This window comes from Thalassophryne amazonica, chromosome 1 (assembly GCF_902500255.1).
Source record: "Thalassophryne amazonica chromosome 1, fThaAma1.1, whole genome shotgun sequence".
In the NCBI taxonomy this organism is placed as follows: Eukaryota; Metazoa; Chordata; class Actinopteri; order Batrachoidiformes; family Batrachoididae; genus Thalassophryne; species Thalassophryne amazonica.
Window position 1 is genome coordinate 151,936,701 of NC_047103.1, and position 22,419 is coordinate 151,959,119.

A 22,419-nucleotide genomic window follows, 5' to 3' on the forward strand; every position below is an offset into this window, starting at 1 on the left:
CTCTGTGATGGAGCAGTATGTCTACAGTGGAACGGCATATTGGGACGCCTATGAGGATATCTTGCACCTACGTAGAGAATTGAATCCTGCATCTTCACAGTGTTTCTACACACCCCAGGGACCACCGCCTGAAATGAAGGAGGTGACAGTCGTCACTTGGAAATGGGCGTGGCGAGGACTAGATATTAGACTCCCATGGCCATCTCCCTTGTTAGTCACCCTTCTTTAGCAACGAGCATCAAGCGTCTCTGTTGGGAGCACGAGACAAACAACAGCACCTAAGATCATCTATCTCCGAGATGGAAGAACCACGGGAAGACAGCGTGATCACCACGCAACCTCAAAGAACCAACGAAAGACCAAGAGAAGAGGAGTTTGGCATAGAAATGCCACTACTGCAACGACCCCAAAAGCTGGAGCCGCTGCCACCAGTACCAAGTGAATTCTACTACGAAAATGTTGGAAGAAAGCAGCAGCAACAAAGCCAGCCGCAAAAGAAAAAGTGCCTCCAATGTTGGAGTTGGATGGCCAGAATTACAGCATTATTAGTCGGCGTTGCTATACTTCTAGCTATCCTGTACCACTATGGTAGTACGCCCTGGACCTTAACCCATATCAGGGTCCAGTACGCAACAACTAAAACTCTCCAACAGACATGTTGGGGAGTTGAATCAAGAAACACCTACATGATATGGGACCAGAATTCTACAGAGAAATGGGCAAAGATGAAGAACCTAACCCAGCAGATGCTAAAGAATAAGTGGCTGCAATACTTGAACAACAGTGGGGAATTTCCAACCATCACCACCAATTACAACCTGACTGCTGGAGCAGACATCCTTCAAAACCTACAAGTAAGGGATCAAGAGATTATCGTGGCAACCATCTTACGGTTAAAACAAAGAGAGCGAAGAGAAGTAGGCTGCACTTGGATAAGACCTGAACCTGGCGAGCCAGCCTGGTATTGCTCATGGGGATGCAGAGTACTGCTGGGCTATCGAGCAAGATATTGGGAAAAAGAAGCTGTTTCCAGCATTACCAAGACATGATGTTTGCAGAATGATAATGCCTACCTGGAAACATTGGGGTAATTATAACCTCACTTGTGACAACACCCGCAGCAGAGTGCTGAAAGTGGATATTACATCTACAATAGTCCCTCCATTGAACAACACTACCGGCATGGGAACAGGAATACTATAGTCCAAACCAACCGTCATCTCACCAGCAGCATCGGTGGGATCCACAAAGATATCACCAACACAGGGAAAAACCAAACCACTCCCTACATCGCCAACACAAGATACCCAGCAAGTATTAGAACCAAAAGTTAAAAGTACTGATAACGCGGCTAAAAAAAGATGGAAGAAGATTCATGATTATTGTGTAAAAGAAAAAGTAGCAAAATTAGATAGATGTTATTGGAATCGACCTATTGGATGTAAATCTCAAAATTACATGGTGCTTGCACCAGTCACCAATTTGATAGACAGGATTACTTGGAAACAAAAGCAGGAGGCAAAACATGATGAATGGCTTAACAACACCTTTCCGTGGGTCTGGAGCGTTCCACTGATACATTTTGAGGGGAATTTTCCAAAGGGATACACGTGGACTGGGCATAGTTTGCGGGGTCCACATAAAGCAAAATTCTATGTGCAAAAACTACCAAAGCCTGATGAGCTAAGGTCAGTACCTCAGGAAGATTTTAGCAAAATTGATCAATGCGTGGCGAATAAAATCTGTGGAAGCTTACATGAGACAGAATATCATAATAATTTGGCTGAAGGTTCTGGTAAATCCCCCCGATGTCCCATAGACCAAATTAAGACAGGGAATTGGCTAAGATGGGTATATAACTGTACACAGTTGTTACAGATTCCAACCATTAAGGGGACCCTTCAAGCATGGCAGGAAGGAGTTAGACGTAGTAAGGACGTCACCTGGTGGGGAATGGAGAAATATGAAGTTGAAGATTGGGTATTCCCCTGTTTGGATCAAAGTAATAATTATTTGGTTAAATATCAATACATCGCCACGGTTTACTCCAGAGACAGAGCTACTTGGTCCAGTGTACTCTGGAGACCAAACCCTTATGTTACGCCACGGCCCTGGAAAATGATTTGTAATAGACATAATACCACATGCACGATAAGCCTTGCCTGCCAAAATTGTAGAAATGTTCCCGGCTGGGAAGAATATTGTGACGCTTACTATGACAGCGAGTATGACACTTACGGCCATCAAAGAGTTTGGGAGAAGAACAGAGCTGGCGAATGGATAAGAGCTTTTCCACCCAGCGTTGGATGTGCCAAGGCTGTCCTGGGACATGGAATGTCGAAAAGGAAGCAGGTCCTAGGCCACATAGTGCCATTTGTTGGTGATGCTTTGATAATGCTTGAGGAAGGATATGCCTTCAAGAAAAGTCTATGCGAAGGACGAGAAATTGTCGGTTACGAATGGTTGGGACCCAATCGGATTTACAATAATGGTACATGTGAATCGCCTGCAGAACATTGGTTGAGCTGTGGAAAAGGAAGAGGTCGGCGTGAATGTTCTTGGTGGGAAAGAACGCAAATAATAGCTGGAGGAATAATCACCACTTTCGCTGCAGAGACCGGAGAAGTCATTAAAGAAGGTCTCGAAGTGGTGACTGGTTGGATTGGACATTTGTTTGGATATCATTGGCCCTATCTGTTAATCATAATAGGACTTATTATTGCTGCAGTGATTGGATATGTTTTGTTAAAAGGAAGTTTTGCAGCCGCCCTGCGCTTGTGTGGGAGGAGCACACAACGCAGTGATATGGAGCCCCTCCTCCGTTAGGGGAGGAGCGCTGAAGCCTACAAAGCCCGACGCCGAGACACGCCCTGTTCATTCTAACTTGGGGGAGTGAAGGAAGAAGAAGCATCTACATAACAGCGTACAAACTTAAGGAGATAAGTAAAAAGAGTAAGAGAGCACAATGTCCAACAATACTGGCGGCGTAAATGACACCATCTTCAAAGTGAGTAGAGTGGAGTTTATTGCACTACTGTTAATATGGCTACTATACTGCTGTGTCGGCCGTTGGGACTTACGACAATCACTGCGAATAGTAACGATACTACATGGATGTGTCAGATTGGCGATCATCAATCTGCACTACGGTCAGAGTGACTTAGGGTTGTCTTTATTCATCACTCACGTCCTCGGTCGCTTTACTCTCCAGTTTGACTGTTGGGGAATATGGCAGTACACAGCAATTACAATTTGGATGGTGATAGATATGACAGCAATCTTTTACGCCCCGGCAGTGATAGCTGACATTGTGTGCGAAGCTGTGATGGCCTTGACCCTATTGGCGTACATAGCTACGTTAACTGGAGCCGTACAACGCAGGAAACCCTGGCTCTACAAACTTGGACTTATCATAATTTGGGCCTTAGGATGGGGAATGTTATCAGCTTTATACTGGCTGTCCATGGTTAGTCAACTACTCCTGCTGTTATGGTTTACGACCTATGATGCCTGCTTCCCGCGTATGGCTCCTTCAGCTACAGCGGGAATGACAACCTCACCACAGTCCCACTCTCCTACGGTGATAATGAGGCGTCTCTGGCGTACATCTGAATAATCCCGACGAACACTTTTGCTTGCTTGCAATATAATAGTTAAAAGACTAATGTTTCCTCTTACACTATAGGGGGATATAAGATGTATTTGAGTGTAGCTTATTCGTAGCTTTGGAGGCCAGGCTGAGCGAATTGGAGACTCGGCTCTGCACCGTGGAAAATTCTACAGCTAGCCAGGCCCCTGTAGTCGGTGCGGACCAAGGTAGCTTAGCCGCTGTTAGTTTCCCTCTGGCAGATCCCGAGCAGCCGGGAAAGCAGGCCGACAATGTCGGACTCTCTAGTTTTCTCTGGGCCCCTCCCCAATCGGACCGGGAGTGACATGTTTAGCCGCATGTTCTCCTTGAATTGCTGGCTGACTGAGTGGTGTCCAAAAAATGAGGTGGGCTTCATAGATAATTGGCAAAGCTTCTGGGGAAAACTTGGTCTTGTTAGGAGAGACGGCATCCATCCCACTTTGGATGGAGCAGCTCTCATTTCTAGAAATCTGGCCAATTTTCTTAAATCCTCCAAACCGTGACTATCCAGGGTTGGGACCAGGAAGCAGAGTTGTAGTCTTACACACCTCTCTGCAGCTTCTCCCCCCTGCCATCCCCTCATTACCCCATCCCCGTAGAGACGGTGCCTGCTCCCAGACCACCAATAACCAGCAAAAATCTATTTAAGCATAAAAATTCAAAAAGAAAAAATAATATAGCACCTTCAACTGCACCACAGACTAAAACAGTTAAATGTGGTCTATTAAACATTAGGTCTCTCTCTTCTAAGTCCCTGTTAGTAAATGATATAATAATTGATCAACATATTGATTTATTCTGCCTTACAGAAACCTGGTTACAGCAGGATGAATATGTTAGTTTAAATGAGTCAACACCCCCGAGTCACACTAACTGCCAGAACGCTCGTAGCACGGGCCGAGGCGGAGGATTAGCAGCAATCTTCCATTCCAGCTTATTAATTAATCAAAAACCCAGACAGAGCTTTAATTCATTTGAAAGCTTGACTCTTAGTCTTGTCCATCCAAATTGGAAGTCCCAAAAACCAGTTTTATTTGTTGTTATCTATCGTCCTCCTGGTCGTTACTGTGAGTTTCTCTGTGAATTTTCAGAACTTTTGTCTGACTTAGTGCTTAGCTCAGATAAGATAATTATAGTGGGCGATTTTAACATCCACACAGATGCTGAGAATGACAGCCTCAACACTGCATTTAATCTATTATTAGACTCAATTGGCTTTGCTCAAAATGTAAATGAGTCCACCCACCACTTTAATCATATCTTAGATCTTGTTCTGACTTATGGTATGGAAATTGAAGACTTAACAGTATTCCCTGAAAACTCCCTTCTGTCTGATCATTTCTTAATAACATTTACATTTACTCTGATGGACTACCCAGCAGTGGGGAATAAGTTTCATTACACTAGAAGTCTTTCAGAAAGCGCTGTAACTAGGTTTAAGGATATGTTTCCTTCTTTATGTTCCCCAATGCCATATAGCAACACAGTGCAGAGTAGCTACCTAAACTCTGTAAGTGAGATAGAGTATCTCGTCAATAGTTTTACATCCTCATTGAAGACAACTTTGGATGCTGTAGCTCCTCTGAAAAAGAGAGCTTTAAATCAGAAGTGCCTGACTCCGTGGTATAACTCACAAACTCGCAGCTTAAAGCAGATAACCCGTAAGTTGGAGAGGAAATGGCGTCTCACTAATTTAGAAGATCTTCACTTAGCCTGGAAAAAGAGTCTGTTGCTCTATAAAAAAGCCCTCCGTAAAGCTAGGACATCTTACTACTCATCACTAATTGAAGAAAATAAGAACAACCCCAGGTTTCTTTTCAGCACTGTAGCCAGGCTGACAAAGAGTCAGAGCTCTATTGAGCCGAGTATTCCTTTAACTTTAACTAGTAATGACTTCATTACTTTCTTTGCTAATAAAATTTTAACTATTAGAGAAAAAATTACTCATAACCATCCCAAAGACGTATCGTTATCTTTGGCTGCTTTCAGTGATGCCGGTATTTGGTTAGACTCTTTCTCTCAGATTGTTCTGTCTGAGTTATTTTCATTAGTTACTTCATCTAAACCATCAACATGTCTATTGGACCCCATTCCTACCAGGCTGCTCAAGGAAGCCCTACCATTATTTAATGCTTTGATCTTAAATATGATCAATCTATCTTTATTAGTTGGCTATGTACCACAGGCTTTTAAGGTGGCAGTAATTAAACCATTACTTAAAAAGCCATCACTTGACCCAGCTATCTTAGCTAATTATAGGCCAATCTCCAACCTTCCTTTTCTCTCACAAATTCTTGAAAGGGTAGTTGTATAACAGCTAACTGATCATCTGCAGAGGAATGGTCTATTTGAAGAGTTTCAGTCAGGTTTTAGAATTCATCATAGTACAGAAACAGCATTAGTGAAGGTTACAAATGATCTTCTTATGGCCTCAGACAGTGGACTCATCTCTGTGCTTGTTCTGTTAGACCTCAGTGCTGCTTTTGATACTGTTGACCATAAAATTTTATTACAGAGATTAGAGCATGCCATAGGTATTAAAGGCACTGCGCTGCAGTGGTTTGAATCATATTTATCTAATAGATTACAATTTGTTCATGTAAATGGGGAATCTTCTTCACAGACTAAGGTTAATTATGGAGTTCCACAAGGTTCTGTGCTAGGACCAATTTTATTCACTTTATACATGCTTCCCTTAGGCAGTATTATTAGACGGCATTGCTTAAATTTTCATTGTTACGCAGATGATACCCAGCTTTATCTATCCATGAAGCCAGAGGACACACACCAATTAGCTAAACTGCAGGATTGTCTTACAGACATAAGGACATGGATGACCTCTAATTTCCTGCTTTTAAACTCAGATAAAACTGAAGTTATTGTACTTGGCCCCACAAATCTTAGAAACATGGTGTCTAACCAGATCCTTACTCTGGATGGCATTACCCTGACCTCTAGTAATACTGTGAGAAATCTTGGAGTCATTTTTGATCAGGATATGTCATTCAAAGCGCATATTAAACAAATATGTAAGACTGCTTTTTTGCATTTACGCAATATCTCTAAAATTAGAAAGGTCTTGTCTCAGAGTGATGCTGAAAAACTAATTCATGCATTTATTTCCTCTAGGCTGGACTATTGTAATTCATTATTATCAGGTTGTTCTAAAAGTTCCCTGAAAAGCCTTCAGTTAATTCAAAATGCTGCAGCTAGAGTACTGACGGGGACTAGAAGGAGAGAGCATATCTCACCCATATTGGCCTCTCTTCATTGGCTTCCTGTTAATTCTAGAATAGAATTTAAAATTCTTCTTCTTACTTATAAGGTTTTGAATAATCAGGTCCCTTCTTATCTTAGGGACCTCATAGTACCATATCACCCCAATAGAGCGCTTCACTCTCAGACTGCAGGCTTACTTGTAGTTCCTAGGGTTTGTAAGAGTAGAATGGGAGGCAGAGCCTTCAGCTTTCAGGCTCCTCTCCTGTGGAACCAGCTCCAAATTCGGATCAGGGAGACAGACACCCTCTCTACTTTTAAGATTAGGCTTAAAACTTTCCTTTTTGCTAAAGCTTATAGTTAGGGCTGGATCAGGTGACCCTGAACCATCCCTTAGTTATGCTGCTATAGACTTAGACTGCTGGGGGGTTCCCATAATGCACTGAGTGTTTCTTTCTCTTTTTGCTCTGTATGCACCACTCTGCATTTAATCATTAGTGATTGATCTCTGCTCCCCTCCACAGCATGTCTTTTTCCTGGTTCTCTCCCTCAGCCCCAACCAGTCCCAGCAGAAGACTGCCCCTCCCTGAGCCTGGTTCTGCTGGAGGTTTCTTCCTGTTAAAAGGGAGTTTTTCCTTCCCACCGTCGCCAAGTGCTTGCTCACAGGGGGTCGTTTTGACCTTTGGGGTTTTTACGTAATTATTGTATGGCATTGCCTTACAATATAAAGCGCCTTGGGGCAACTGTTTGTTGTGATTTGGTGCTATATAAATAAAATTGATTGATTGATTGATTGATTGTCAAGCCACCCTGGAACAAGTGCTCTACTTCTGGGAGATAACACCGACTCTGTGGTGCCCGACGTGTTATGCCAACAACTTCCCTGTTCAAGTGGCACAGGGAATAGTGGGACGGAAGGATACTTCTTTTCTGCCCCAGGTACCATCAGAAGTATACTTAAAAATTGAGATCGAGGCAGACATGATCTGGCATTCTCTCTTGATTGATCAATTACGAGCTGACACCATAGTGTCTCCAGAGGGATATATGTACTGCCCCGTGTTTACCAAAATGTGGATGTATCCTACGGGAATAAGATTCTCCACAGCTCATCTTGCCGATGGCCGGATCGTGGCCGTTGGTCCTTCATTACCACCAGTTCCATGTTCATCTCCACAGCGCACTACAGAGGTTGGGGTGCAAACCGAGGACATGAACTGGTGTTTGGAGGCCCTCATGCAGGTGTTCCTGGACGAACACCTTCAACAGCCCGAGCCTGAGGATATTCTCGCTGAAGCTTCACCTCAAACGAAGGATACATCACTACAGCCATCTACACCAGTTACATCGTGTTATACACCCATCACCCCCACTTCACCATGCGCACCATCGTTCCCTGACGGATTATCTTCTCAGGAATATGAGGCAAATTCGTCTCCATTGGGATTACCATCACAATCACCACTATTGGACGAGCAGCCTTCTGACGGCGACGGCAATCTACAGGTGGGCGGAGAGGAATACGTGGTGCTGGATGAGTGTCATTCAACTCCAGCTCCTCCTGTTCTGTCTCCGATGGTGGATGAAAAAGAAGTGCTCACCCTTCACTCTGTCGACAATGACGAGGATGTTTTTATGGAAGTATAGAGAGATCGGCGGAGCTTCAAGTCATGGAGGGGGTGTCAGGAAAGATGACTTTAAGCTTGCTTTCAGCTTGTTTTCATCTTGGAATATAATACGAACCATGGAATTAATATACATGCTGTTGGATTAAACTGCACAGTTTTTGGTACCTTCCAGGAATAAGTGAGGTCATACCGGACTTTTCCATTGCAAATGGGGAGGCCCACGGAATGAACTCGGTGGTGAAGACGATGGAATATGTCTAAGAATGATTCTAACATGACAAGTATGATCAAATGAAATATTAATGTGTTAAAATTAAGAGTTGATTAGAAAAAGTATGTTACAAATAAGTGAAATGAATGATTATATGAGTTGTTTTTCATAAAGAGTGCAGAGTCAGAGAAAAAGAGGACGTGAAGAAGATGTCGCAAGCAGGGCAAGAAAAGCTGATGTTAAACAACTGATCAAATGATTAAGATGTTGGTAAAAATTAAATGAATAATAAGGAATGAAAATGTTTGTATATGATCATATGAACTGTTTTTATGTGAAAGAGAGTTGTAATGAAATGATTGAATATGATTGATGTGATTTTGAAGAAATGATTTAAAAGAATGAATTCTCGGAAAAGCTGAAGTGTTAACAGAAAAGAGGAACTTGAGAAATAAGTTACTGGTAGGGGCTGCGGGGATTTCCAGTAAAGCAGAAGGAGAAGGGAGGAGGTTTTGAGTCAACAGCGTCCCCATGGTAACCAAGATCATCTGAGGACGACAAGAGTCAAGAACATATATAACCTGTTGAAACACCAGAAAACAGGGTTATTCTTCGAGGGAGAGGTGCTGTTGCCACTACTCCCCTGCTACGAGGAGATCACAAGACTTGACCATCTTGTGAGCAGCAATTGGAATCGTGCAGTGAGAGGACTGGAGCCATAAAAGATCATTTGAGAGAGATTTCAACTCCCACTCAGGCCGTCCAGTCACGGAGTAGCAGAACAATGGAGAATAACCACTGGCCTTAAGTCTGAATGGGGAATGTTCAACGATTTCTCTCTCAAGGAACATCACCGCATACCAGAATGGATTAGATCAACTTTTGGTTGATTGAAGACGGAATAAATTCTTATGTGGATTAACTTCCTGAAGGATTACAACATCACACAAGGATCGTGGTCAGCTAACGATTAATAGCTGATGAAGAGGAAATCAAGTTCATCGAGCTGGGGACCCTAACCTCAAAAACCTCCTTCCCTCACTCCTAGAAAAAATTGTTAAGAAGTCAATCCAGTCCCAGTCAAAGTAAGATCAGTCAGAATTATTGAATTAAATGTTGTGTGGGCCGCTGAAGAGGAGGTACTGCTGGCCCACCACCACCAGAGGGCGCCCTGCTTGGAGTGCGGGCTCCAAGCACGAGAGGGCGCCAGACCTAGAAGAAGTGACAGCTGTCATTCATCCCCTGCACCAGCTGTCACTCGTTCATCATCATCACCATCATAAAAGCCGGACTGCAACTCCACCTCCTCGCCGAGAAATCGACTACCAGTAACAAGGTAATTTCTCTGCTGACTGACACTGTGTGTGTTTAACCTGAACTTCTATTGCAGCCGTTTTCCTGGAGTGTTTCCTTGTCTGGAGGATTGGCGTTTGGTGTGACAGTGACGGCTTCGCCTCACACCCCAACTCAGATAAGTGGTTGACCAGGAGCTGCACGAGTGTGTGTGATTGGAGGTGGAGGTGCTCCCTCCTAACTGTGTTTGGACTGTGAATTACTGAGTGTGCGGACTCACACTCACACATCATATCTCTGCTTTCTGCCAGCAGTACCAGGGTCGACAGCCGAAGACAGAGGCCACCTGGGCACTCGGGACTTGGCGGCTCCGGTGTTCTTCAGACCGTTGGTGGTGGAAGCCGTGTGGGACGCGGCTTCTCTCTCGTCGGGGGTCTTCTATCTTCGAGCCTGCCCACACGTCACCTGGTGTTTATTGACTGTGCAAATTACTGTACATTTCGTTGTGTATTATCACAACATTAAATTGTTACCTTTTGGCTTACTCATTGTCCGTTCATTTGCGCCCCCTGTTGTGGGTCCGTGCTACGACACCTTCCCAACAGGATTTCTCGGCCATCGTCATGGATTCCGAGGGGTATCAACCCGAGCTTGAACGGCCAAATTGAAGAGCCAGGAGCGCAGGCGTCAGCGGGAGGGGCGTGTTGAGTGAGCTGCAGCAAATCTTAACCGCCTTCACGGCTCGGTTAGATTTAGTGACCGAGCAGAATGTCCTCCTTAATCGGAGGGTGGAGGCTCTCACCACCAGGGTGGAAGCGCGTGATCAGGGCGCTGCTGCAGCCACTCCTCTGGCTGGTCCTGGGCCTGTATCAGACGTTCCACTGGTCGTTCAACGAACCCCCCCACCGTCCCCTGAAGCATACATAAGCCCTCCGGAACCGTACGGGGGCTGTGTTGAGACGTGCGCAGACTTCCTCATGCAGTGTTCGCTCGTCTTTTCACAGCGCCCTGTCATGTACGCGTCAGACGCCAGCCGGGTGGCTTATGTTATTAATCTGCTTCGAGGAGAGGCACGCGCCTGGGCTACGGCGCTTTTGGAGCAGAATTCACGGCTCCTAACGTCTTATGCTGGGTTTGTACGGGAGTTCAAACAAGTGTTTGACCATCCCAACAGAGGCGAGACCGCTTCGAACGTGCTGCTGTCTATGAGACAGGGGCGCCGTAGCGCAGCCGAGTATGCAGTCGACTTCCGCATCGCGGCAGCGAGGTCCGGCTGGAATAACGTTGCGCTCCGCGCCGCCTTTGTAAATGGACTGTCCTCGGTCCTTAAGGAGCACCTACTGGCTAAGGAGGAACCGCGAGATTTTGACGGGCTTGTCGATTTAGTTATACGCTTAGACAACCGTTTAAACGAGCATCGTCGGGAGCAGGCCGGGGGGTGTGACCGGGCACGAGCTGTCCCTCCCCCTTCCAGTTCCGAAAAGGTGACGTCGTCCCCACGCTTCACTGCCAGAGAGCTCCGTGTGGCTACAGCTCCCCCTGCTGAGGAGGCTATGGACACGAGCAGGGCCAAAGTAAAAACAAACATTAGACAAAGGAGGCTGGCCCGCGGGGAGTGTTTTATCTGCGGCTCTTGTGAGCACCTGCAGAAGGACTGCCCCAAACGGTCAAACTACAACGCCCGTCCTTAGAAACTGGGCTAAGGGTGGGCCATAACACGCACGCGGGGAAACCCCGCAAATCTGCACGAATCCCAGTAACAATCCTTTGTGGGGATTTAACCCTTCACGCCCCAGCACTGGTAGACACGGGGTCGGAAGGGAATCTGCTGGATAGCAGATGGGCAAAGGAAGTAGGGCTCCCCGTGGTGGCTCTGCCGGCACCATTGCAGGTGCGAGCACTAGATGGCACCCTGCTTCCGTTAATCACACATCAGACACAACCAGTGACTTTGGTTGTGTCTGGAAATCACAGGGAGGAGATCGTGTTCCATGTAACACCATCTACCTCCCGAGTGATTTTGGGCTTTCCATGGATGGTGAAGCACAATCCCCGGATAGATTGGCCATCCGGGGTTGTGACGCAGTGGAGCGAAACCTGCCACCTGCCAGTGTTTAGGATCCTTGGTTCCTCCCGACACTACGGCTAATGAGGAGGTCAAAGTCCCCCCCAATCTATCGGCGGTGCCAAAGGAGTACCATGATCTTGCTGACGTTTTCAGCAAAGATCTGGTGCTCACTCTTCCCCCGCACCGACCGTATGATTGTGCCATCGATTTGGTCCCGGGCGCTGAGTACCCGTCCAGTAGGTTGTACAACCTCTCACGTCCGGAACGCGAATCAATGGAGACCTACATCCGGGACTCCTTAGCTGCCGGGCTGATCCGGAACTCCACCTCCCCGATGGGTGCTGGTTTCTTTTTTGTGGGTAAAAAAGACGGCGGACTCCGTCCATGCATTGATTACAGAGGGCTGAACGAGATCACGGTTCGCAACCGATACCCGTTACCTCTGTTGGATTCAGTGTTCACGCCCCTGCATGGAGCCCAAATTTTTACGAAATTGGATCTTAGAAACGCGTACCACCTGGTTCGGATCCGGAAGGGAGACGAATGGAAGACGGCATTCAACACCCCGTTAGGTCACTTTAAGTACCTGGTCATGCCGTTCGGCCTCACTAACGCCCCCGCGACGTTCCAAGCTCTGGTAAATGACGTCTTGCGGGACTTCCTGCATCGGTTCGTCTTCGTATATCTGGACGATATACTCATCTTTTCCCCGGACCCTGAGACCCATGTCCAGCATGTACGTCAGGTCCTACAGTGGTTGTTGGAGAACCGGCTGTTTGTGAAGGGCGAGAAGTGCAAGTTCCACCGCACTTCTTTGTCCTTCCTGGGGTTCATCATCTCCTCCAACTCCGTCGCCCCTGATCCGGCTAAGGTTGCAGCGGTGAGAGATTGGCCCCAACCAACAAGCCGCAGGAAACTACAGCAGTTCCTCGGCTTTGCAAATTTCTACAGGAGGTTCATTAAAGATTACAGTCAGGTAGTTAGCCCCCTGACTGCCCTGACCTCCACCAAGGTCCCCTTCACCTGGTCGGATCGGTGCGAAGCCGCGTTCCAGGAGTTGAAACGCCGGTTCTCGACTGCACCAGTTCTGGTGCAGCCTGATCCTGATCGTCAGTACATAGTAGAAGTGGACGCCTCTGACTCAGGGATAGGAGCCGTGCTGTCCCAGAGCGTGGAGGCTGATAAAGTTCTCCATCCTTGTGCCTTTTATTCCTGCAGGTTGACCCCAGCTGAACGGAACTATGACGTCGGCAATCGGGAGCTCCTCGCGGTGAAGGAGGCTCTTGAAGAGTGGAGACACCTGCTGGAGGGGGCATCGTTGCCCTTCACGGTTTTCACGGACCATCAGAACCTGGAGTACATCTGGACCGCCAAGCGGCTGAACCCCAGGTAAGCCCGCTGGTCTCTGTTCTTCGGGCGCTTTGACTTCCAGATCACGTACCGCCCCGGGACCAAGAACCAAAAATCAGATGCATTGTCCCGGGTGCACGAAGAAGAAGCCAAAGCGGGGCTGTCGAACCCCACCGAGACCATCATCCCCGAGTCCACTGTCGTGGCCACCCTCACCTGGGACGTGGAGAAGACCGTCCGGGGAGGCCCTGACAAGGAGCCCAGACCTGGGGACTGGCCCCAAGAACAAACTGTACGTCCCACCAGAGGCAAGAGCTGCTGTATTGGACTTCTGTCACGGGTCCAAGCTCTCCTGTCATCCCGGAGTGCGTAGGACCATGGCAGTGGTCCAGCAGCGCTTCTGGTGGGCGTCCCTGGAAACCGACGTCCGGGACTACGTCCAGGCCTGTACCATCTGTGCCAGGGGCAAGGCAGACCATCGGAGGACTACGGGACTCCTCCAACCCCTGCCGGTGCCTCATCGCCCCTGGTCTCACATCGGCCTGGACTTCATCACGGGCCTCCCGCCGTCCCAGGGCAACACCGTGATTCTCACGATAGTGGACCGCTTCTCCAAGGCGGCCCACTTCGTGGCCCTCCCGAAGCTCCCGACGGCCCAGGAGGTCCACCACGTCATGCGGCTGCATGGGATACCATCGGACATCGTTTCAGATCGTGGTCCCCAGTTCTCTTCGCAGGTGTGGAAGAGTTTCTGTAAGGAGCTGGGGGCCACCTTGAGTCTCTCGTCCGGGTACCACCCCCAGACAAACGGCCAGGCAGAGCGGGCCAACCAGGAGCTGGAGCAGGCCCTTCGATGCGTCACCTCCGCGCATCCGGCGGCCTGGAGTCACCATCTGGCCTGGATCGAGTACGCCCATAACAGCCAAGTTTCGTCTGCTACCGGCCTCTCCCCTTTTGAGGCATGTTTGGGGTACCAGCCCCCATTGTTCCCGCTGGTGGAGGGAGAGGTCGGTGTGCCCTAGGTCCAGGCCCACCTCAGGAGGTGCCGCCGGGTGTGGCGGACCGCCCGCTCTGCCCTGTTAAAGGCCCGGACGAGGGCCAAGGCCCATGCGGACCGCCGGCGTTCCGCGGCCCCCACATACCAGCCCGGGCAGGAGGTGTGGCTCTCGACCAAGGACATCCCTTTGTGTGTCGACTCCCCGAAGTTGAAAGACAGGTTCATAGGACCCTTCAAGATCCTCAAGATCATCAACCCGGCCGCAGTGAAGCTTCAACTCCCGGCTTCACTGCGGATTCACCCTGTTTTTCACGTTTCCCGTCTCAAGCCACACCACACCTCGCCCCTCTGTACTCCGGGACCTACGCCGCCTCTTGCCCGGCTCATTGACGGGGAGCCTGCCTGGACAGTCCGCAGGCTCCTGGACGTCCGTCGTAAGGGCCGGGGTTTCCAATATCTGGTGGACTGGGAGGGGTATGGACCTGAGGAATGCTCCTGGGTGAAGAGGAGCTTCATCCTGGACCCAGCCCTCCTGGCCGATTTCTACGCAAGACATCCGGACAAGCCTGGTCGGACGCCAGGAGGCGCCTGTTGAGGGGGGGTCCTGTTGTGTGGGCCGCTGAAGAGGAGGTACTGCTGGCCCACCACCACCAGAGGGCGCCCTGCTTGGAGTGCGGGCTCCAAGCACGAGAGGGCGCCAGACCTAGAAGAAGTGACAGCTGTCATTCATCCCCTGCACCAGCTGTCACTCGTTCATCATCATCACCATCATAAAAGCCGGACTGCAACTCCACCTCCTCGCCGAGAAATCGACTACCAGTAACAAGGTAATTTCTCTGCTGACTGACACTGTGTGTGTTTAACCTGAACTTCTATTGCAGCCGTTTTCCTGGAGTGTTTCCTTGTCTGGAGGATTGGCGTTTGGTGTGACAGTGACGGCTTCGCCTCACACCCCAACTCAGATAAGTGGTTGACCAGGAGCTGCACGAGTGTGTGTGATTGGAGGTGGAGGTGCTCCCTCCTAACTTTTGGCTTACTCATTGTCCGTTCATTTGCGCCCCCTGTTGTGGGTCCGTGCTACGACACCTTCCCAACATTAAAAATAAAAATCTCTGCCAATCATTATTCTAATTATATTTGAATTACTATTGTGAAATTATCACCATATAATCTATATTGATTATGTTATTGGCACTTGCAAAACCTGCAATAAATTTCCAAGCCTGCAGTTAAAGTGTTAAGGCTCGGACATTGGATTATTGATGCTTCTTAAGTTGTAAAAGTTAAAGTTTATTGGGTGTACAACATCAAAAAGGCTCTAAAAGGTTAGTCTGGTTTTTTAATGAAAATAACACATCCTGGGGACTCGCTGTACGAGACACTAAATTCAAAATCTAGCAACATTCCAAGAGCCCTGATCCATAAGAGGAGAGCTGCCGTTAACGGGCGTAGCCAGTTCGTATCCTAGTTCCTGAGAAGGCTATTCGACCGGGGTGCGAGATCAGCTTCAGCGGGGTGGACGTCCGAATGGAGGCAGTGAACAGCTAGATGAATCTCCTCGCCACCAGCTTGAACAGCCTTTGTGCAGCCTTGCCGGGTAATACCCGTGGAGACACGAAGGTCGGACCCCAGAGACAGAGAGCTGGTTTTTACACAAACACACTCATCGGAGGGTGAGCGTGTGCAGTGTATCTAAAAAGGGGGATCTGATAGAGGGTTGCATATTTCCAGGGTCCCATGATGGCAAGGTCCCATGTTCTCAGCGTCCTATGTTCCCTAAATGTACAAGGCACATGGTGAGAACATGACAAACAGTCCCTTGCTGCCAGTGTTTTATGTTCCAGAGGTCTCAATTCCTACATTGTCAGGATTCTATGATCACAGGTTTTATGTTCCCAATGTCTCATGTTCCAAGGGCCCTATGTTCCCCAACTGTATATGGCACACAATGGAAACATGACAAAGGGTCCTGCGTCCTCATTGTCCTATGACCCTGCCCAGTTTTATGCTCCTGCATCCCCAGGGCCTTGTGATCACAAGGTTCTACATTTCTAGGGTCCTGCATTCCCCATGCCATGTAGCACATAATGAGAATCCCTAAAATATGTTCCCCAGTTCTGTAGTCACATGGGTTATTGTGGGAACTCATGGTTTTCTCTTCCCCAGCACAGTAAGAGCTTATCAAATGGTTGGAATATAGAACCCTGAGAACATATGTACCTGGGAAAATAGCATGGTGGTAACACAGAAGCCTGAGAACACAGGATCTTGAAAACATAGGCACCTGGGACCATAAGACCCTGAAAACATAGGACTTCTGGAACATAGCACCTTAAGAACATAGATATGCTCCCCTAACTGCCAGTTAGCTATCATGCCTTGGTCATTCACTACAACAGCACAAACCAAGTTCAAAACGAGAGCACCACGCTTGTTGAGCGCAAACCTCAGCCAACACTAGTTTCCAATTCCACAAATTTTTACTTTGGAGAAAATTTTAAAAGTCAAAGTCCTGTTAGAAGTGGCTTTTCATAAGCTAAAATATAATACAAAATATAGATTAGAAGGGATTTTCAATGTTAAAATCAAATATCTGCTAAATCTGCAATACAGATCAGATGCGGATCAAACTTAGTCTAGTCATCGAGACTGTCAGTTTGCATCTCATTGTCACAAATGAGAGTGATTGAGACAGTTTTGACTGAGATATAATGCAAAAGGTACAACAAATGGGCTTTCCACTAATAAATTCAAATGTCCACAAAATCCACAATCCGGATCAGATCTGGATCAACCTTTGTCAGGTGATAGTGAGTGACATTCTGCACTTCACTTTCAAATATGAGAGTGATTGTTTGATTAAGATATAATGTAAAATATACATTAAATGAGGCTTTCAATGTTAAATTTAAATGGCCACAAAATCTGTAATCTAGATCAGATCCGGATCGAACTTTGTCAGTCAGTACAGTAAAGGATACCATCCCACAGAACATTCTTAAATTTTAAAGAAATTTGATCTTTTTTAACAGTTAGGAATTTTTGAAAATTCTTTCAATGTTAAAGATAGGGATTTTTCCAGTTTTCCAAGGTTTTTCCTGAATTTGCCCTTTGACCTATGACCTTGAAAATTGAATCAGTTCTTGCCTATCAGAATATGAATCTTCAGTAAAAATTTCATAACTATATATGTAAAATTGTGGGCTCCAGGCTGTTCACAAACAAACAGACAAACAAGCAAACAGGGGCGATAACATAAACTCCACCAACTATCTCTGTACCTAAACAGGATCCATAATGAACCATCATACTGCTGTCAGTCTCACTTTTTCTTTTCTTCTCTTTTTCTTTCCTTTTGAGAGGTTCCATAATTATAATCTGACCTATTAGACAAAGAACTAGAAACTATTTAAAGTCTCTCCTGAGACTGAATGCCACATTGTAATCAGGTTTCTCTTTTAGCAGACATGGTTCTCTGAAGCCTTTAATTTCAGACATGCAAACAATAATTACCAAAAAAAAAAAAAAAAAAAAGAGAGAGAGAAAAAGACAAATCCACTGAAAAAACTAACACGAATCCTCCCCCTTGAAGTAGCCAATGAGGCGGATGTCTTCCTCCATTCTCTCGAAAGCCCGCAGCTCCATGGCATTATTGATAATCTCCACTGGGTCCTCCAGCACCTTGTGGATCAAAAAAATACAAGCTAGTGAAAAGCAGCAATGTGCAAATTTCACCTGCATTCACTTCAGTGGAAAACTACCTTGGGTTACTCTGACATACAAAAGGCCTTTATGATGCATCACAGTGAAACTGGAGCTTTCAAGTGCCTAAGAATTTCCTTTATCGATGGAAATCATGATCGAAAACAACTAACTCACATCCAGCAGGAATTCCACCAGTGTGTCCGCTGACAGTTCGCCATCAAACTCAATCACACGGTCGTCCTTGAAAACGTACAAACTGCCCTCCTCCTCCAGACCTAATTAAAAACAAATGCCTTTAGGAAAGCGTGCTTGTACCGTGTGTGTGTGTGTGTGTGTGTGTGTGAGAGAGAGAGATACTGTTAAATGGCAGCAATGACGCCTTTTATACCCAGTTTCTTGGCTACTTTGGCATCCTTCTGGGAGTCCACCATCCCGAAACCAATGTCTTTGTTCTCCAGGACCTGAGCTGTCAGCTGGATATTCAGAAACAAGTCATTTACATTCAAATTCAGGCTTCATAACTTCATGATGACTAAGCTGACTTTACTGGTGTATTTTTAAAGCCACGGTATGTAGGATTTTAGGGGTGGGGGCTTTTTTTTTAAGCAAAAATACCTACAACAGTAAATAAGCATAATGCAATCTGCAACCTCACCACTAGATGGCACGGAGTCCTACACAATGTAGCTTTAAGATATTTTGACCTGCTTGCTGTTGAATATGAACAACAAATATAACCAGCTGCTGAGTAGACTTCATGACACAGAGTTACATGACTGTGAGATACTTGTTGCCTTTCATAAAACTCAATTTTGGATTGGCTAAAGTGATACCACTGTTTAAATCTGGAGACAAACATGCCTTCTCAAATTATAGACCAATCTCACTCCTGCCACAATTTTCAAAAATTTTGGAAAAGGTATTTTTAAAGAGGTTATATGAGTTCATAAATAAACATCACATACTTAGCGAACAGCAATATGGTTTCAGAAAAAAAATCGCACTACTTCACTGGCTGCTATTGATTTTGTTGAACAGATTACAAATGCAATTGAAAATAAGCAATATACTGTAGGGTTTTTTTTGTTTTGTTTTGTTTTGTTTTTTTCATTTACAGAAAGCATTTGATATAGACCATACTGTGCTATTGGACAAACTACAGAGGTATGGTATCAGGGGACTGGCATATGATTGGATAGTTAGCTATTTATACAATAGATATCAGTGTGTAGATATTGGTGGGACAAATTCTGAACTCATGAAAATTACTTGTGGAGTGCCCCAGGGTTTAGTTCTGGGGCCGTTGTTGTTTCTTCCGTATATTAATGACATGTTTGGTTTCCAAGTCCGTCAGTTGTATTTTGTTTGCTGATGATACTACGACTGTGTTTTGTAGTGGGGATCACTTGGGACAGACCTTGGACATAATGGAGAAGTAGCTACATAAGTTTAAACAATGGTTTGATTCAAACAAATTATCAATGCATGTTTTTTTTTTCTTTTTGGTATTGTCACGATGACAATACCAAAAAGAAAAAAAAAGTGCAAAGATAGTCAATGAACTCAAATTTATAAAATACAATATATGCAAAACATTCTTCTGCTCTGTTGGCATGTCGAGAGCACATGTTTGGTGAAGACATTTTTCCACAAATGAACGTTCCTCTTGAAGAGGAATGAATTCTCCTGAGTTTGCTCAGAATAGTGTATAAAGTGCAGGAAGCAATGAAGCAACCCTGCAGCTTTCTGTTCACACGGTGACAACCACGTATTTTTAGATCTCATTAGCAGAGTTTAGGGAACGGGCTTTAATTAGGAGAATGACCTAGAAACATGCATGGCAGCAGTGTGCTCATAATGTCAGGAAAATCACTTCCTGTGTTTAGATGGAGGGGGTAAGCAGGTAAAAGTCACTGTCAAAGTGTGACCGTATCAGCCAGTCTGACTGAACGGGTCTACACGGGTCACCTTCTACACCATCACTTGTTATAACGGGTACAGTCCAATAAACCAAAGTGAAACCGTGGAGGATGTGAGCGATACTTTACTTGAGGCATTTCAGTGATATCAGTCACAAATGCTGTATGGTTGGGGGATTGATGAATTGATGGTGGATTAGGAGCAGGTGTGGTTGTCATAAAGAGAAACAGCCCATTCCCCTTCAGAAATCATGAACATAAACTTATTTTCTGATTCATTTGGTTACATTCTGAAGCTCAAATAGCACTATTACAACTCTGCACAACCCTGCAGACAAGATTTTCTGTAAATTTAGCTGAACTATGCACTTCTTCTTTCTTTTTATTGAAATTACATCTAGCTTGAAATGGGTTTGTATGTCAGTCTGTTTTGTTTCCAAATCCTACGTCTGACGGCCACAACATCCACCACTGACTGTTCATTAGTAATTACCTCCACCAACAAAGTTGGGTGGAGGTAATGTTTTCACTCCATTTTTGTTTGTCTGTTTGTGAACAGCCTGGAGCGCACACTTTTTCATATATCATTGTGAATTTTTTTTTACAGAGGATTCATATCCTGATAGGCAAGAACTGATTCAATTTTCAAGGTCATAGGTCAAAGGTCAAAGTCAGGACAAATCTGGGAAAATTGAAAAAAAATCCCTATCTTTAACATTGAACAAATTCTAAAAAATTCATAACTGTCAAAAAAGCTTGAATTTCTTTCATATTTGAGAGTGTTATGTAGGATGGTATCCTTTATTGACTGACAAAGTTTGATCTGGATCAGATCTGGATTACAGATTTTGTGGCCATTTAAATTTAACATTGAAAACCCCATTTAATGTATTTTTTTTGCATTATATTTTAAACAAACATGCCCCAATCACTCTCATATTTTAAAGTGAGGTGCAGACTGACACTCACTATCACCTGACAAAATTTGATCCAGATCTGATCCAGATTGTGGATTTTGTGGACATTTGAATTTAATATTGAAAACTCCATTTAATGTATATTTTACATTGTATCTCAATCAAAAGTCTCTCAATCACTCTCATTTGTGACAACGAGGTTTAGATTAGCACTCTCAATGAATAGACTAAGATTGATCAGCACCTGATCTATAGTGCGGATTTAGCGGATATTTGATTTTAACATTGAAAAGGCCCTTCTGATGTATATTTTGTATTATATTTTAGCTTATGAGAAGCCACTTCTAATACGACTTTGACCTTGAAATTTCTTTCCAAGGTAAAAATTTGTGGCATTGGAAACTAGTGTTGGAGGTTTGCACTCTACAAGCACAGTGCTCCAGTTGTGCAATGTAATTACTTTCATACCATAATTTCACTAATGTTTGTTTGTTTGTTTGTGTGATTGTTCTCCTCCCAGTAGATGAAGGCAGACTGCAGAGATGCCTTTGGAGAGTTGGTTTTGGTCAAGGTCATAGAGGTCAAAGGTCCAAATTTAGATTTTTTTTCACTCTCATGTCCTCCATTATATATATATATATATATATATATATATATAGTAAAGTAAGTCCCTTCGGCTGCTCCCTTGTTTGCACTTGGGGTCGCCACAGCAAATCCAAGGTGGATCTGCATGTTGAATTGGCACAAGTTTTACGCCGGATGCCCTTCCTGACGCAACTCCACATTACATGGAGAAATGTGTCAGGGGTGGGATTTGAACCCGGAACCTTCTGAACTGAAACCAAGCGCATCAATCAAAGGTCATATCTGTCTGTCTGTTAGTTGACTGGCTCCAAGGTCCTTCCATTGATTTCTACCAAACCTGGTGTGTCAGTGAAGGTTGTCCCAGACATTTCCCTTAAAGAATGGCAAAAGGCATGGCCAGGAAATGCGATTTTCAATCCAGTTTGGACCAAATGTGGCACTTAGGTAGATTCCCCAGTTTCCCTGGCAAGGTCAGCCAGAGGTCATTAATTTGGGGTGAAGGTCCAAAGTCAGACTGTCTTCATCAACTAACTAGCGTGCCAAATTGCAAGCAGGTTATACAACCCCTGGCAGAAATTATGGAATCACCGGCCTCGGAGGATGTTCATTCAGTTGTTTAATTTTGTAGAAAAAAAGCAGATCACAGACATGACACAAAACTAAAGTCATTTCAAATGGCAACTTTCTGGCTTTAAGAAACACTATAAGAAATCAGGGAAAAAAATTGTGGCAGTCAGTAATGGTTACTTTTTTAGACCAAGCAGAGGGAAAAAAATATGGAATCACTCAATTCTGAGGAATAAATTATGGAATCACCCTGTAAATTTTCATCCCCAAAACTAACACCTGCATCAAATCAGATCTGATCTTTAGTCTGCATCTAAAAAGGAGTGATCACACCT

At 45.4% G+C, this 22,419-nt stretch overlaps 1 protein-coding gene across 1 annotated transcript in view; it reads right to left on the reverse strand.

Moving 5' to 3' along the window:
* Nucleotides 1-22,419, reverse strand: part of LOC117515660 (calsequestrin-2-like) — a 39,648-nt gene that overhangs the window by 15,514 nt on the left and 1,715 nt on the right. Inside the window, exons 2-4 of the mRNA XM_034176325.1 lie at nt 18,485-18,569; nt 18,271-18,371; nt 17,964-18,072 (exon numbers count right to left, since the gene is read on the reverse strand). Of these exons, the coding sequence (XP_034032216.1) occupies nt 17,964-18,072; nt 18,271-18,371; nt 18,485-18,569 (295 nt within the window). The remainder of the gene's footprint in view (nt 1-17,963; nt 18,073-18,270; nt 18,372-18,484; nt 18,570-22,419) is intronic.